This window comes from Thalia democratica, chromosome 1, assembly GCF_965202585.1.
Source record: "Thalia democratica chromosome 1, ktThaDemo2.hap1.1, whole genome shotgun sequence".
In the NCBI taxonomy this organism is placed as follows: domain Eukaryota; kingdom Metazoa; phylum Chordata; class Thaliacea; order Salpida; family Salpidae; genus Thalia; species Thalia democratica.
In genome coordinates this window covers 92468540-92483796 of record NC_139165.1, presented here as the reverse complement: position 1 = coordinate 92483796, position 15257 = coordinate 92468540, and the positions used below count along the sequence as shown (strand labels likewise).

The 15257-nt window shown below is 26.2% G+C and overlaps 1 protein-coding gene across 1 annotated transcript; it reads left to right on the top strand.

Moving 5' to 3' along the window:
- The first annotated feature begins 3413 nt into the window (after positions 1-3413).
- LOC145841184 (snRNA-activating protein complex subunit 3-like) lies at positions 3414-11559 on the top strand. The gene is made up of 8 exons (XM_082948558.1): positions 3414-3470; positions 5668-5795; positions 7157-7346; positions 7854-8003; positions 9632-9801; positions 10112-10297; positions 10702-10786; positions 11069-11559. Exons 1-8 carry the CDS (start codon positions 3414-3416, stop codon positions 11237-11239), a joined length of 1137 nt encoding a protein of 378 aa, XP_082804684.1. The 3' UTR covers positions 11240-11559.
- The last annotated feature ends 3698 nt before the right edge of the window (positions 11560-15257 follow it).

Below are 15257 nucleotides of genomic sequence, written 5' to 3'. Positions count from 1 at the left end.
TAAGGTTTTCTCATCTTCAAAAAATTATTTATTGGAAAACACATTTTAAGTACTTTGACAGTATCTTTTCAATCTTTTTATAATATTCAACACAGTTTCTCACCTCAAATTTAACTTTAAAATAAAAATAGAATTAAAATTGTGTACTTTTTAAAACCTAGAAGAAATTTGAAAAACCTGGAAAAGTTTTTGAAAAAACAAGTGGCAACCCTGTTTTTAGTATTATTTTTACAATTAAAAACTAAAAAGTCCTTTTACCTTCATAAATTTCTTGCCTAAAATAATTTAACTATGCTATACTAAAATAGCTACTTAACATGTTTATAAACTTTTTTCAGCTATTTAAACATATAATTAAAATACGTAATTAAAGAGAACGGTTCAAAATTGCACAAAGACAAGTTTGCACAAGGGGAAAAGTTGCACAAATATAATTTTGCACCAAGGGTCAAATTTGCACAGAGGGTCATTTTTGCACAAGAGTATAAAAAAAACGGAAAAGTTAAAAATAAATTAATAAAAAACAAAGAGAAAAAATACTGAGGGTAAGGGTCAGGGGTAACAGTGATAGCTAAGAAAAAAATTTAAATTACTATAAAAAAATTCAACCTCTGGAAAAATATCTCTGTGCATAAATGTCCCCTTCATGCAATTTTTTCATCTTTGTGCGATTTTGTGCCCTTGTGCAAATTTTAAAGTTACTCTACTAAAGAGTTAAAAGTATTCATTTAGTTTATCATAGAACATCTTGATGCAATTCAGTAAACAACTTTCTTAATTAATACACAAAGTATTTGATTAAAATAGTTTTTAATTCATCTAATAATATTTTTTTTTACTTGTTCTGTGATTTTTAAACTTAACAATATTTCTTCTAATGATAACAAATGTGCTTACTTTTTCAACAAAATTTTTACTGTCTAAACTGTATTTTGTGTTGAGTTGTTAAAAATTTTAACTTCATCTTAAAATTCAAGCTATATCAAAAATTTTATAGCGTCTTGGGTTTATTTTTGCTTTTGTTTTCAAACTTACTGTAAAGGTCTTATGAAGCAAAAGTATTAAGTTATATCTAAAAACTGTATGTTAATAATGGGAACGGGTCTAAATTGTGCGAAGACAAAAGTGCACGAGGTTACTAAATTGCACGCGGGGACTAAATTGCACGAGAACAAAATTGCACGAGTGTACAAAATTGCACGAAGACTAATTTGCACGCGGGCACAATAATGCACGAGGGGACAAAATTGCACGAAGACTATTTTGCACGGAAGGTCGATTTTGCACGAGTTACAATTTTGCACGGAAGGTCAATTTTGCACGACAGACAGTTTTGCACGGAGGGTCAATTTTGCACAAAAAATGTCAACTTAAAATAACTAAATAAAAAATATATATGTTTTATAAAAAAATAATAATAAGCATGTGCTAGTGTAGCTCATTCTAATTTAACCAGGTTTAAATTAATTTTAAATAATTTATTAAATATGTATAACCTTTTTTTAATTGAAACTAAATTAATGTGTTTAAAAACTATTATAAATTAAAATTTTATTTTAATAAAAATAAAACTAGAATTTTATCATACTTAAAATAAACCTTATTTAAAAATAGACATGTATTGATGTAAACATAAACTATATTATAATTATACTAAATTTTAATATGAAATAAAACAAGATTAAAAAAAATAAAATAAATAAAGTTTTACATGGGTAGGTGTTAAAATTGCGCGAGTGTACAAAATTGCACGAGGGGACAAAATTGCACGAAGATACTTTTGTCCAGAAAAAACGAGCATGCAAAATAGTGAAACAATTAAATAAATTTAGAAAAGAGAAAATCCGTCTTTTGAAATTTTTATTGTGCATTGTACAAAAAGTTCTGTTACGGCTTTGTACTTCCATAAACTATACTTAAAATTGTACTTTATTGTTTTATATAAAAGTTTTAAACCTAATTTATATATCATTGTTTTATATTTTTCTAAACTTTATCTTAGTTGCATCAGTATTTGCACGCATTTTAGTCTAATTAGCTCTTAAGTTTCTCCTGCTCTGTATTTTCTCTTTATCTAACCAAGACTTACGAAAAAGCACTGTCAGAAGCAATTTTATTTTTACATTTTTAGAAGAAAAAAGAAATATAAGCTTTTGACTTAAATGAAACAAACAAAATAATACAACAGCTACAATTAGTTAATTTCTATTTTTAACAAAAAATAATAGTTTAAACAAAACTCTTTTTTTGGTAATTATATTTTAATAACGGTTAGAATCTAATTTTATAATCTAGTTTTTATTTTTGTTTATATAAATTTTTTTGATAGAGTTTTGTTTATTATTTAAATTGTTCATTTTGACTTTTATATTTATTATATTTCATTTAAATTTATTTGGACTTTTATTTAATGTATTTATTATTTAATTTTTAATTTTTGTAAATCTTAAATATTTTTTGATTTTAAATAACTTATTTATTATTAAGTTAGTTGATTTTTTATATTCTAACTATTTTTATTATTTAAAAAAATCTAATTAACATATAATTTTTTTTTACTGGAAAATATTTTTTTTTACTTAAAAGTACTATATATATTTTTTTATTTACTTAAATCTTTCACTATTTAATTTTTTATTTTTAACTCAATATTTTTTTCTTAATTTTTCGTTATTTAGTTATTAAATTTTATAATTCAGATTTTTTTATTTTTTTGAATAATATGTAATTTTGTTTCGTATTTTTTATTATTAAATCATAAAATTTTTAATTTTTTTTTTTTTTTTTTTTGTTATTTAGTTATTAAATTTACTAATTCAGATTTTTTTTTTGAATATTATATAGTTTTGTTTAGTATTTTTTATTATTAAGTTATAAATTTTTTAATTCTGATTTTTTTATTTTTTAAATAATATTAAAAAATTTCGTGCAAAAGAGTCTTCTTGTGCAATTTTGTCCCCTCGTGCAAAAATGTCTACGCGCAATTTTGACCCGTCCCTGGGAAGGAAACAAAACCCGTGCAAAATTGACCCTCCGTGCTAAGTTGTCACTCGTGCAAAAATTACCCTTTGTGCAAAAGTGTCTGCGTGCAAAAGTGTCTGCTCGTGCAAAAATATACCCTCGTGCAAAAGTGTCTTCGTGCAAAAGTGAGCCTTTGTGCAATTTTGTCTGCGTGCAATTTTATCTTCGTGAAATTTTGTGCTCTCGTGCAAAAGTATCATCGTGCAATTTTGTGTTTTCGTGCAATTTTGTCCCCTTGTGCAATTTTGTACGCTCGCGCAATTTAGACACCTACCCGTTAATAATACATCTAATAATTTAAAAGTTTATACTTGAACATATCAAACTAGCATAAATAAAGCTTTTTATAACTGATTTCAGAGTTGTTTATACACAAAGTTCATATAGCTAAAATGGATGTGACAGGAACTGAAAAACCTTCCAATCCAATTTACATCAAAGGATTTATTGTAAGTCTGTTTAATTAGTATGCTATCAAAATCCACCTGATCAATGTCCACCCGCACTTAAAATCCACCCAATTTTTTTTGTATATTATTTAAATTTTTTGCTTATTTTTTATTTATTTTTCACTATCACTGTTACCCCTAACCTTTACCCTTGATCAGTAAGCAGTCCTGGAATTTGACTTGGTGGATTTTGAAAGTGTATTGTTAAATCTAACTATAAAAAAGTTTGAAATATATTTCTAATACTTTAGTTTTATTTAAATATTGTTTTACTATTTGTTTTGTTTATATATTCGTTTAGTTTAGTTGTTTTAAATTTTTAAGGTTAGGTTTTAAAACTTGAGGTTAGTAGCTTTAAAAATGAAGGAAAAGAAAGATTAGTTTTCATTTCAATTTCCAAGTAAATTTACTATGAAAAGGTTGTGGTACATGCGTTTGAAACAAATGCTTAATACAGAAATGACTATATCTTAGATTTTAATAATAAATTTCATTTCATTTAAAAAAACTGACTTGTAGTTCATACTTTCATATAAAATCCACTGTTTTTTTATAAATAAATACCTTTAAAGTACTAGTGTATAAAAATTAAAATAAGTGGTTTTTAGCACCTAAAAACTGTACAACAAATTACTGCTTTTTTTTTTGCTTTATAAATAATTTAAATTTCTTTTCTTTTTAAGATTTGGTTTTCTTTGTTAGAGTATGACATATAAAAGGCTGTAATAAAAATAAAAAAATTGATGTATTTGAGTGTATTTTCAAATCTGAGTGTACAATGTTTTCATATACAAACTGGCTTAAAAATATTTGCACCAAAAACACAACATTCTTTTAAAGTTTTTGAATAAACTTCGGCTGATCAAGGATAGATTAAAGTCACTCTGGCTATTTTCTGATCAATCAGGCTATTGTTTGTGCCATCAAAGATTTGCAACCAATTTATAATTGTTTCAAAAACTTTTTTAGGGTTTTAGCGGGTTTTAGTAAAATAGAAGCTGTTTTTGATTTTCTTCAAGTTTTTTTGACAACAGCCTCCAAAGGTTTAGTTGAATAATTCTTTTATAAATAGAACTTAAATTTGTATTCTATATTTAAACCATTAAATTTTTATGTATAATTGTAACAATATTTAAAGAATAATACAAGCATTAAATAATAATTTTGTTTACTTAGATTTTTATTAGTTAATGGCAGATTGGAGGTAAATAACTTTTTTTTTTCTATTTTCTGCATAAGTTTTCTAAATATTTTCTACATAAACTCAGCTGACAGTTACTGTAATAATAGAGATAACCCTAATGAAATAGTTTTTAAACTCTTATCCATTTTTCAATAAAAAAAAAAAAATATTGTCTTGATAAATGTTTTAATTTGACATTTTACAACAAATTTGTCTAAATTTTTAGATAATTAATTTCTGAAAAGTAAAATTAAACTCTCACTTTCAAAATGTAAAATAATTTATTTTTGTTTAGTTTGAAATTTCACATAAAATTGACAACAAAATTCATAGTTTTGCTTTCAGTATTTTGTAAAAAAATAACTATGTCTAAAAATATAGTTTAAGTTTTTTTAAACTGAATTATAAATAAAACTTAGGGCTTTCATTAAATATTTTTATTTTTTTTATTATCAACCCCTTTGTCTTTATATAGGTATTATTTAGTAGGTGTTAATTTAGTTGTTTTGTTTCAGTAAGTTACAAGTCATCTGTAAAAACTTTAAAATTTTAAAAATAAGTTTGTTTTTTAATAGTAATACTTCATCATTATATACTTCTTTTAAGTTTATATAAACCATAACTATTATTTTTTCTCTGATTTAATGTAGTTTGATGGTAAATAATACTATTAAAAGCCTTTGTATTTAACTTTATAAAATTACTATTGGTTTTAGTTTAAAAACTATTTGTTTAAGTCATATTTGTACTTGACAGTTTTTCACAAACATTTAAAAACTTAAAAAAAATATTTTTTATACTATGAGTAGTTTTTTGGAATACCATAGCAACCTAAAAATCCATTGTAAAAATAAACTTTTAATTAAAATGTCTTTCATGGTTTTCATATTATTTATTGGAAAATGATTGTAATAGGTAATATACATAAAATATGAAAGTTTTGAATTTTTTATTATCATTAGTCATATCTATCACTTCTATAAAGCATTTGAAAACAATTCAATATTGTTATAGAAAAAGACCCAAGCTTTGCAAAATGAAGAAAAGCACAGGATTCCCACACACTCGAGGAATGCCAATGAAATTCTGGATGATCTGGGACTGGATCAGTTGACGGCTGCAAACTTGAAGCACATTTGCAGGTAATTTTATCCAGATCAGAAAAAAGAATAATGTTTCAGTGTCTTGAATACTAAAAAATTTTATTGATCTATCATTTTTGTTACTTTAAAAAACATATTAACATGAATTGAAGATTTTTTTATTTTGAGAACACCAGCTTTACAACCTCTAATAAATAAACATCTACTTAAAGCTGATTTTCTAAATTTTATTTAAAAATAGTCTATTTGTATATACACATTTATTTGAGTACTATCTTTAACAATTTTATTATTTTATATTTATTTACTATTTAAATACTTAATTCTGACAAAAACTTCGCAGTTTACTATCATATCTAAGAATGCTTAAAACTTATGTCATACTTTTTCGAACATAAAACAAATTTATTTGATTCTAAGAATAGTTTTGCTTTTAAATTTTTATCTTTTTTCAACTCAAGTTGGTAACTTTAAACTGAATTTACATTATATTATTACAAACAGCGCTGAAGACCTGTAAGTTAACTTCCCACCTATAAAAACTTTCTGGTAGAAAACTTTCTTATAAATATCATTAATGCCGCAGGCTCCTTATTTTTACAATAGGTATAAGCACTACATCTATACTTAAGTATTACAAATATATTCCCTTTAACACCAAATAATGGCAAATATCTAGTCTTTTTGATTTTTCGCAAACTCTACTTTGCTGCGTACCTCTTAAAACGTGTACCTTAATGGTATTGCTAATATATTCGTTTCGCTATTATTACAAACAATACCGAAATGCTGACTACAATCCCTTTATACAATGATAAGTCACAGCTTTTTTTTTTTTGTTTTTTTTTGCAAAATAAGTTCGTGTACAGTCATAATAGAATGTGAAATGCATATCAAATTTATTGTTAGTTAGTTTATACGTTATATCAATAAACATAGCAACACGTATCACTCATATTTTTCCTATCGCTATTAATACAATTTATACTGAAATGCTGACAACAATACCTTTATACAATTATAAATCACAGCTTTTTTTACTTAGTTTTTTTTCATAAATGAAAGTGCTTGTAAAATAAATTCGTGTACAATTATCGTAGACAGTGAAACTAAGTTATTGCTTGTTAGTTTTTACATTTTGCATCAATGAACATGCAAGATGTATCAATAATACTCATACCATTACATTCCCTAAATACTGACGACTTACTCTTTTAAATGTACTTTGTATATTGTTTGTTTTTAATTTGAAAAACCTTGCCTATAGACTCTATTCCCTCATATCTCAAAAACTTATTTTCATCATAAAAAGCGGTAAAAAGCAACTGTTAGCTAAGTTAAACATCTTTAAAATCAACATGTACAAATAGTATCTGACCCTATCTTATTCTTTCAAACAGTCCCGAAATGCTGACGACCCCAATGGAGAGGAGCGTGATGGAGCCGTCCTACTGCGAGAACCTCCCGTCGACCATCGACCTGTGCACGGTGCAGCAGCGGAAGGAGCGGGTGTGCATGCTGACCAAGCACGTAAAAGTGAAGAAGTCCACGTTATCGAGGTGCCGCATGATCGAGATGGACGCTTCACTGGTTCGTTGTTGGTTTATTATTCTTCTAGAATTAATTTATACTTAATTATTTTTATTATATGATTTGATTATATAGTATATTATAGAAGATATTGTTATAAATTTTTAGTTATATGTTACATAGTAATTATTGTTAATTTAGATATTGATATACATTATTAAAATTATGTTTATAATATTTTATAGTACATATAATTGTAATATTTTAGATTTTTTTACATTTAAATAATGCTACCGGACTGCAATTCTTAAAATGTTTGTATAACTCATCAAAAGTTCTTTGTTGTTTTTGTACAGGTTCTTTTTATTTAATTACGCCCTGTCTCAGCAAATATAAAACCGCTCTTTACTGTCACGAGTTGTTACAAAAAAAACTTTTTTTTAATTGTTTTGCATTTTACATGCACCTTGCTTTCATACATTGTAACCAATATTTGTTATAATTACAAAAATTTTTAGGATTTGAAATTTAAAATAATTTTTCTTACATCATTTATTTTCAAAACAGAGAAAGAAGTGGGCGATGGCGGAGGTGAAGGGAGAAAGCGACCAGGTGGCGATAGGCAGGGACGCGGTGGTGGTTGTCAGGGTGTCGCTGCTGAGGAGCGCCAGGAAGTTCAAGAACTACTACTTCGACTACGTCTGTCTCGCATCGCAGGTTGGTTTGTTGTAATTTGATAATATTTTAAAATGAACTGTTATCCAAATTAAAATTTGTATTATGATATGTCTCGCTTCGCAGGTAAGCTTGTTGTTTTTTGATTATAATTGTTGTTGTTTCACAAGTTAGTTTTGCAAGTTGATATAACTAAAAAAGTTGTTGGCGCTTATTGTTATCAAGCAGAACTACTACTTCGACTACGTCTGTCTCGCTTCGCAGGTTGTTTTTTATGAGTTTCAAGTTTGCTTTGGCGTACGATTTTAATCAAAAGATATTATCAAGCAATGAACTCTTAACCAAAAACTAATTTTTATCATGAGTTTACTATACATAATAGTAACAAATGTACAGTACTTCGACTACGTCTGTCTCGCTTCTCAGGTAAGCTTGTTTTTTTTTGATTAGTAATTGTTGTTGCTTCACAAGTTAGTTTTGCAAGTTGATATAACTATAAAAGTTGTTGGTGCTTATTGTTATCAAGCAATTATACGCTTCGATTACGTCTGTCTCGCATCGCAGGTCTTTTTTTTTTTGTAATTTAATAATATTTTAAAAGGTTTTAGAAATGCTTGAAAATCAACAACCAAGTTAAATCAATGGTAAGTGTATTGTCCCAAGTAAGCTTGTTGTGTTTGAATAAATGAAAATGTTGGCTTTGGCGCACGGTTTTAATCAAAAGCTCTTGTCAAACAATGAACTCTTATCCAAATAGCAATTTTTATTATGAGATTACTGAATGATAAATATTTATTTTTTTATTTTTCCATGTCTGTCTCGCATCACATTTAAGTAGTAGTATATTTTTTTAAGTTAGTAATATCAATTCAAAAGGTTTTAGAAGTGTTTGAAATTCATTACACAAGTTAAATCAATGGTACGGGTAACAATTGAAATACTTTTTTTTTTTGTAGATAAATACAATACTAACAGAATAGTTTTTAATATCTAAGTACCTCATTACTTCTTGCTATGTTATCATTATGTTTCCGTATTCCATTGGTTGAGTAAGTTCAAAAGAACTTCAAGCAATAGTTATGAGTAAGAATATAAGTTTTTGACATTTAGTATTTTATAAATTTAGTAGAAGTTAAACAAAACGGCACTTATTACTAATATATGTTTAGTAACAGTACTAAGAGATACAAAAAGCACATATACTTGCAGATCAAAACAATGTAACAAAAGTATTTTTTTTTAAATATGTTGTAGTCTTTATAAAACACATGTTAAAACAAGTATCCAACAAAATTCATTTTAATACTAAGTAAATTTCTAGCATAATTGAATTATAGCTCATCTTACTATGTTCTTATTATGTGTGTGTGTTCATATTGTGATTTTAAATGTATTTTATTTCTATTTTCTCATTCTGTGTCCTGTTTAAGTGTCTAATGTTTCGATGCCTGAGTCCAACATTGCGCAATAAACAACATGATAATGATATTTATACTTATTATCCGTTCAGGTTATTTATTGTTAATAAAGTATTGAAACACAATTCTTGAAATATAAAGTTAGATAAGTATGATAAGTTAGATAAGAGATAAAATAGAATAAATTATTGAAACAAAAGGGGTTTTTCTTCAAATACAAAATTAGATAAGTAACAGTTTATCTCCAAACAGCCACTCACCGCGCTGAGGGACATCATATCCTGCCCGCAAGACTTCCAGCAGGTTACGTACGGAGGCGACAAGGAAGACGTGCTGAAGAAGCACATCACTTCCTCCACCTTCTTCATAAAAGACACCTTCTACACCGACGACAGGAAGAAAACCGACATCGATTTGGCCAAGTAAAATTAAAACTGTTATAACTCAACATTTTAAAAGTAAAAACATGAAAGAAAAAATTAAATATTTCATAAAAGAGTAAATTTTACCTAATTTCTTATTAAAGCTTAACATTTAAAAGAAAACAGAGAAAATATGTAACGATTTGCATCACTTCTTTGTAGCAATTTTTATTTATATTTGTATCTTCTACCTGCCATAACACTCAATTTCTGTCTACTACAAGTAGTCGTTAAGATAATGTTGACAAGATAAGATTTAAGTTATTGTTCTTTACCACTCAACACCGCCCTCTAATGACACTCAATGCAGGTATACCATAGAGTGGATGAAGCAGCAACCCGCCGACCAGGTGAGCCACCTTCCACCTGTGAACGACATCAAGCAGCGGCTGATGCGGGAAGTGAAGTTCGAGGACTTGACGGTGGAGCTGGGCAAGCCTTACGTGTACATGCACATGGGGGACTGCGAGCACGAAATTAAATTCATCGACATCAGGTTTTGAAATTATTAAAATTGTGTGAATGTATGTTGGTTTTACAAAGATTTGAACAAGTTATAAAACTTTTAAATTTAATTGGTATTGTTTTGATAGGAAATTAAAAGAATAGGTGAACATTTTTTAGTTTAGAATGTTTTGGATTTGAAAATATTTTTTGATTAAGCTTAAAATTGTATGGATGAATTGCATTATCGTCTGGCTAAGTATTTTTGTATTTCGCTTTACTTAGCTGAAATTGAACATTTTTTGTTTTAGATTAATACATAATTTATGCACTTTAATTAAATGCTGATTATTCTATTAATATTTTTTACGTCTCATTCATATGCTTATTTTCAGCACAGCACTGAAAAGTATAAAGATATTTCATACAAATTTTAAAACATTTTAATTATTTCAGGTTGTTGGGCTGTAACGACTGTCAATCCATATCCGCCTACCCCCACGCAATTTGCCGACCAAGATGCAAAGCTCAAATGTGCAAAGTTTGTTTTTTTAAACTTATATTAGTTGTGCTCACTTATTATTCATTAGTTTTTTTTGTTAGTCTATTAAGTTCACAGTACTCAAACTTCTAATTTATTAATCATAAGCTTTTTTGATGCTGTTTTTCTTTAACTCAAAAAACATTACTACAACATACATGACTTTTGCAACCAGTCTACTTTTTTTCATATTAGATAATAATCTTTTCAACAAACCAAATTCAAGTGGTAAGATAATAATTTGTTCAACAAACCAAATTAAACCGGTAACCACGACAACAGGGTTGCCTGGACAACGTGGGCACGCTGATCACCACCCACGACCAGCTGAGCGACGAGGACCCGTCCTTCTGGTGCCGGTCCTGCTTCGAGGACCTGCACTTTGACAGGGACGGCCACGCCACCGGCAGCTTCTGCGTCAGGAACTACGTCAACGTGTGCGGGCTCATTTGACGTCACAGTCGTGTAGCATGACGTCATCATGGTGTGAAGTCACGTGCTAAGTTTAGATTGTTTTGCAGTTGCTGGAGACTATATCATCATCAGAATTTTGTTTTTGTTGACAGAATTACTTGAAAGTTGCACATTTTATGGTACGTTTTAATTGAAAGAAAATTGTTAAGTTTAAAATAATATTTTTATAAATACAACCTTTTTTCATTCCTTTTCATTTGTCGTAGAGTTTTTTTTTTCTGCTTCGCTTGGATTCCTAATGAGAAAGACAAAAGTTTTGTATTTAGGTTTAGGAAATGTGCTTGAAGTTTTAGAAATGTCCTTTTGTCTACAACATACTTTTGTTTTCAATTTTAAGTAAAACTTAACGATTATTTTTTAATGGGGGCAAATAATCTTTTGTAACTCTTTAGTATGAAATATTTTTTTACAAGTTTAACAGTTTGAAATTAACAATTTTTTAGAAGAAACTGTTTGTAAACAATCTAGTCTATTGTTTATCAATAAAGTTTGAAAAGGTTAAAGTCAAAAATATCTTCTTTTTTTAGCTCTTGTGATGTTTGTAAGTATGTATTTCTACAATGAATAGGTAAATTCTTTTTAATAAATTATAGTGACAAATTACTGAAGTTACGTGTGGATTTTTTATTATCATTAATTGTTTTATTTGTTTAAAGTTAAAATAAAAGAATTGTTAAAATATAAAAACACTTATAAGTTTTGACTTTTTTTAAACTCTTAAAATTAAAGTTTTATAAAAGTTGAAGTGTTACCTGTTTAAATACTAAAATTATTTAAAAGACAATTTTTGTTTATGTAATTTTAGCATTTAGATTAGTTTGAAAACTGGCTTAGAACAAAATTAAAAATGTACTATTAAACAAGAATTTAAATGAAACTTATTTATGGAGTAAAACTCATTTAAGATAAAACTGTAAAAATGCAACAAATTATTTTGTGAAAGTCATAAGTTACTACTTGAGGAAATTGCTGAATCCTGGAATTAGACAGTTTAGGCAATATAAATCTGAAATTTTGAAAATTACCTAGAATTTAAAATTTTTTTACATGTAAAGTAGTAAAATTTTGAATTGACATTAAACATCTATCACAAGGTTAAAAAAATTGTCATCGACATTTTTGTTTTTAATAAATTTAAAGTAGCTTTTCAGTATCTTTTCAATGTTGTTGTACAGAGTTGCCACTTTACCTGAAAAACCTGGAATTTGACAATTTAGGCAAAAAAAAATCAGGAGTTTGAGAAACTTTATATAACGTTCTTTTACTTAATAACTTACTACAAAAAAATATGTGCTTTCAAAAACCTGGAAGATATTTGGAAAACATTTTAAAAAAACGAGTGGTAACCCTGTGTTATTTATTATATTTAATACAGTTTTTTACTTTAAACTAAAAATAAATACAAAAGTGTGTATTTTCTAAAAACCTGGAAGGAATTTCTCAAAAAGCAGTGTTTTGTAATAAAAAACTAAATTTTATAAAATGATTGAATGTGCAAACTCTTTTAGGTCACATAACATATATATAAAATATTAATGTACTTTTATCTTCTTGATTAAACTTTACCTTAAAGCATTTTTTATCTAAAATTGATGTTTAATTAATTTTTTAATAGTTGCAATACATTGTTTACAAAATAAAGTTTAAATACTGTTTTTAGATGAGTGATTTAAAGCAATTTAAGAAAAAAAAACCATTAAAACTTGTTAATGTATATAACTGTTTTGATAGAAGTGAAAATTTTTTCAGTTTAACTATATTAAATCAGCTATTTTAAGTAGTACAACTGTAAATTTTGGATGTAACATTTTAAGAAATTAAAAGAATTTCTATTTATACAACAGTTAGTTAAAAGGTTTCATTAACGTTTATATTTTTTTCTGTACTTAAAACTTTGCTCATTATTTTCTATGAAACACTTATAAAACTTTTTCTCTAAACAAATCGTATATTCGAAAATATATAGTTACAGAAAAGCAATTAAGATATTCGTTATTGGTTGGAAACAACAAAACTATAAAAAATTAAATCTCAACAGTAAGCATTATACTTTAACAATAGAATAATGATTTCTAAAATTATTATAATCAATCTTTAATTACTATGATCTGTCCGACAAGAAGCATTGGTATAATAATATCACTCAAACAAAGAAAACTATAAGGTTTATGTAACAAAGGGAGTTGTACATTACTTCATTAAAACTCTAAACTTTAACACGTTTGTTCATGAGCTTACTTTCATACAAACGAACTAGTTGTATGTAAATAACATTTTTGTTTGTTCTTTTATTGAGGTGAGTTGATTATTGGTAATATATTTATACCAGTGCACTAATGATAAAAATGATAAAATTCTGAAAATGTTTAAAGAAAACGTTTTTATTTTATTTATAAATAAACTTAATATTAAATATTTATAAATCTTAAAATAAAATTAATTAAAGGATCTATTAGGTTTTTTGAAATTTTTAACATGTCAAAAAAAAACTTAGACATATTCATTTTTTTGTAAAAAAAATAAACTTTCTTGAGATTTTGTGTAGCTTATTTATATTTTGTTTTGTTTTAAATACTTTTTTTGTCTATTATTTTTTGTTGTTAATATTTTTACAAGTATATAAGTAGTTTCTATAATCGCTGTATTTTACTACTATTACTAAAAATTTTTTTCTTTTACTTTATAAAACTGTAAAAGTCAATATTTGTAAAAAAAGCAGTACATGAAAATGTTTGATACTTTTCAAAACATAAAAACTTTTAATATTTAAAACAATTGAAATTAAAAACAAAGGTTTTTAAAATTTTGTAATATACTCGACTAATATTTTTTAAGTAAACTTTTATTATCACTTGTGTAAAAGACATGCTTGGAAAAAAACTGTTTGGATTTCGTAAAGTTTTCTGGTTCAAGGTTTTTTTTAAATATAGTAGTAACTTTTTAAACAAGTTTTGACTAAAAGTACAACGTTTAAAGACAACCAAGTTTGTATGCTTTAGAATTTAAAAAATTAGTTTGAAATCAGTTTTTAAGAAAAAAAAAACGCTGATGCAAGTTTAAAGTTATTTCTATAGTTAAATATAAAAATATCTATACAAACCAACCATAACTGAACCAAAAATTTATCTGCAGAAAACGCTTTCATTTTTTTATATTACATTTTGTTTTTGAACTGTTTCACTCTAAAGTTTGAAACTTCTGTATTCAAATTAGTTATATATCGTTTTGCACATAAAAAAAACGATTACAGTTTTTAGAGAACTACTAAAAATATTTTAAAACAAAAAATGAATTAACAAACGACTAAAACCTTATTCAAACACAAAATAGCTTTGACAAGTTCAATATCTTTTCTGGTGATTAAGTTTTTAGCTTAAAATTACGAATGCAGGTAAGTTTGTTTTAACTTTTATTAAAATATTTAGAACAAATATTAAGAGAATATAAAAATAACTTATATCATTAATACGACTAATATTAATAAAAAAAAAACCGTGTCAAATAGCTCTTTTAAGTATATTAATTGCCTTTAAAAGTTTCAAAACTATAGTTTTTTCAACAAAACTATAACTTATTAGATGCTTAAATATAAAGGTGCATAACTTTTACCTACAAGTAACAATATCCTATTATAAATTTGATGACCGAGAGGTCTTTTTGTGTACCCAGGTCCTTAAACCGAAATTTTTTAACAGTTTTACGTTTTTTTTGCAAGTTCAATAAACTATTTATCTATTTATATTTAATTAAGGTAGTTTAAACCGTTTCAGTACTTTTTGTAGTTGTTTTACACTAAAACCTTAAGTTATTTCTGTTTTTGTACGTATATTGTTAAAAAAAGTATTTATTTATTATTAGTCTGATTGCATAGGTTCTAAACCTGTTTTAAATAAATTGTATTTATTTATGATTTGTTCAAACTTCTTGAGCTCTTTTCATTTATCAATAAATAGTTTATGAAAGAAAGGTCTTAGATTTATTTTCTAGATTATTTTGC

Excerpts from the sequence above, each read along its gene's own strand:
- LOC145841184 (XM_082948558.1), top strand. The coding sequence starts at position 3,414 with ATGGATGTGACAGGAACTGAAAAACCTTCCAATCCAATTTACATCAAA. Across the intron at positions 3,471-5,667 it reads TTTACATCAAAGGATTTATT|AAAAAGACCCAAGCTTTGCA; the intron begins GTAAGTCTGTTT and ends ATATTGTTATAG. Across the intron at positions 8,004-9,631 it reads ACGTCTGTCTCGCATCGCAG|CCACTCACCGCGCTGAGGGA; the intron begins GTTGGTTTGTTG and ends ATCTCCAAACAG.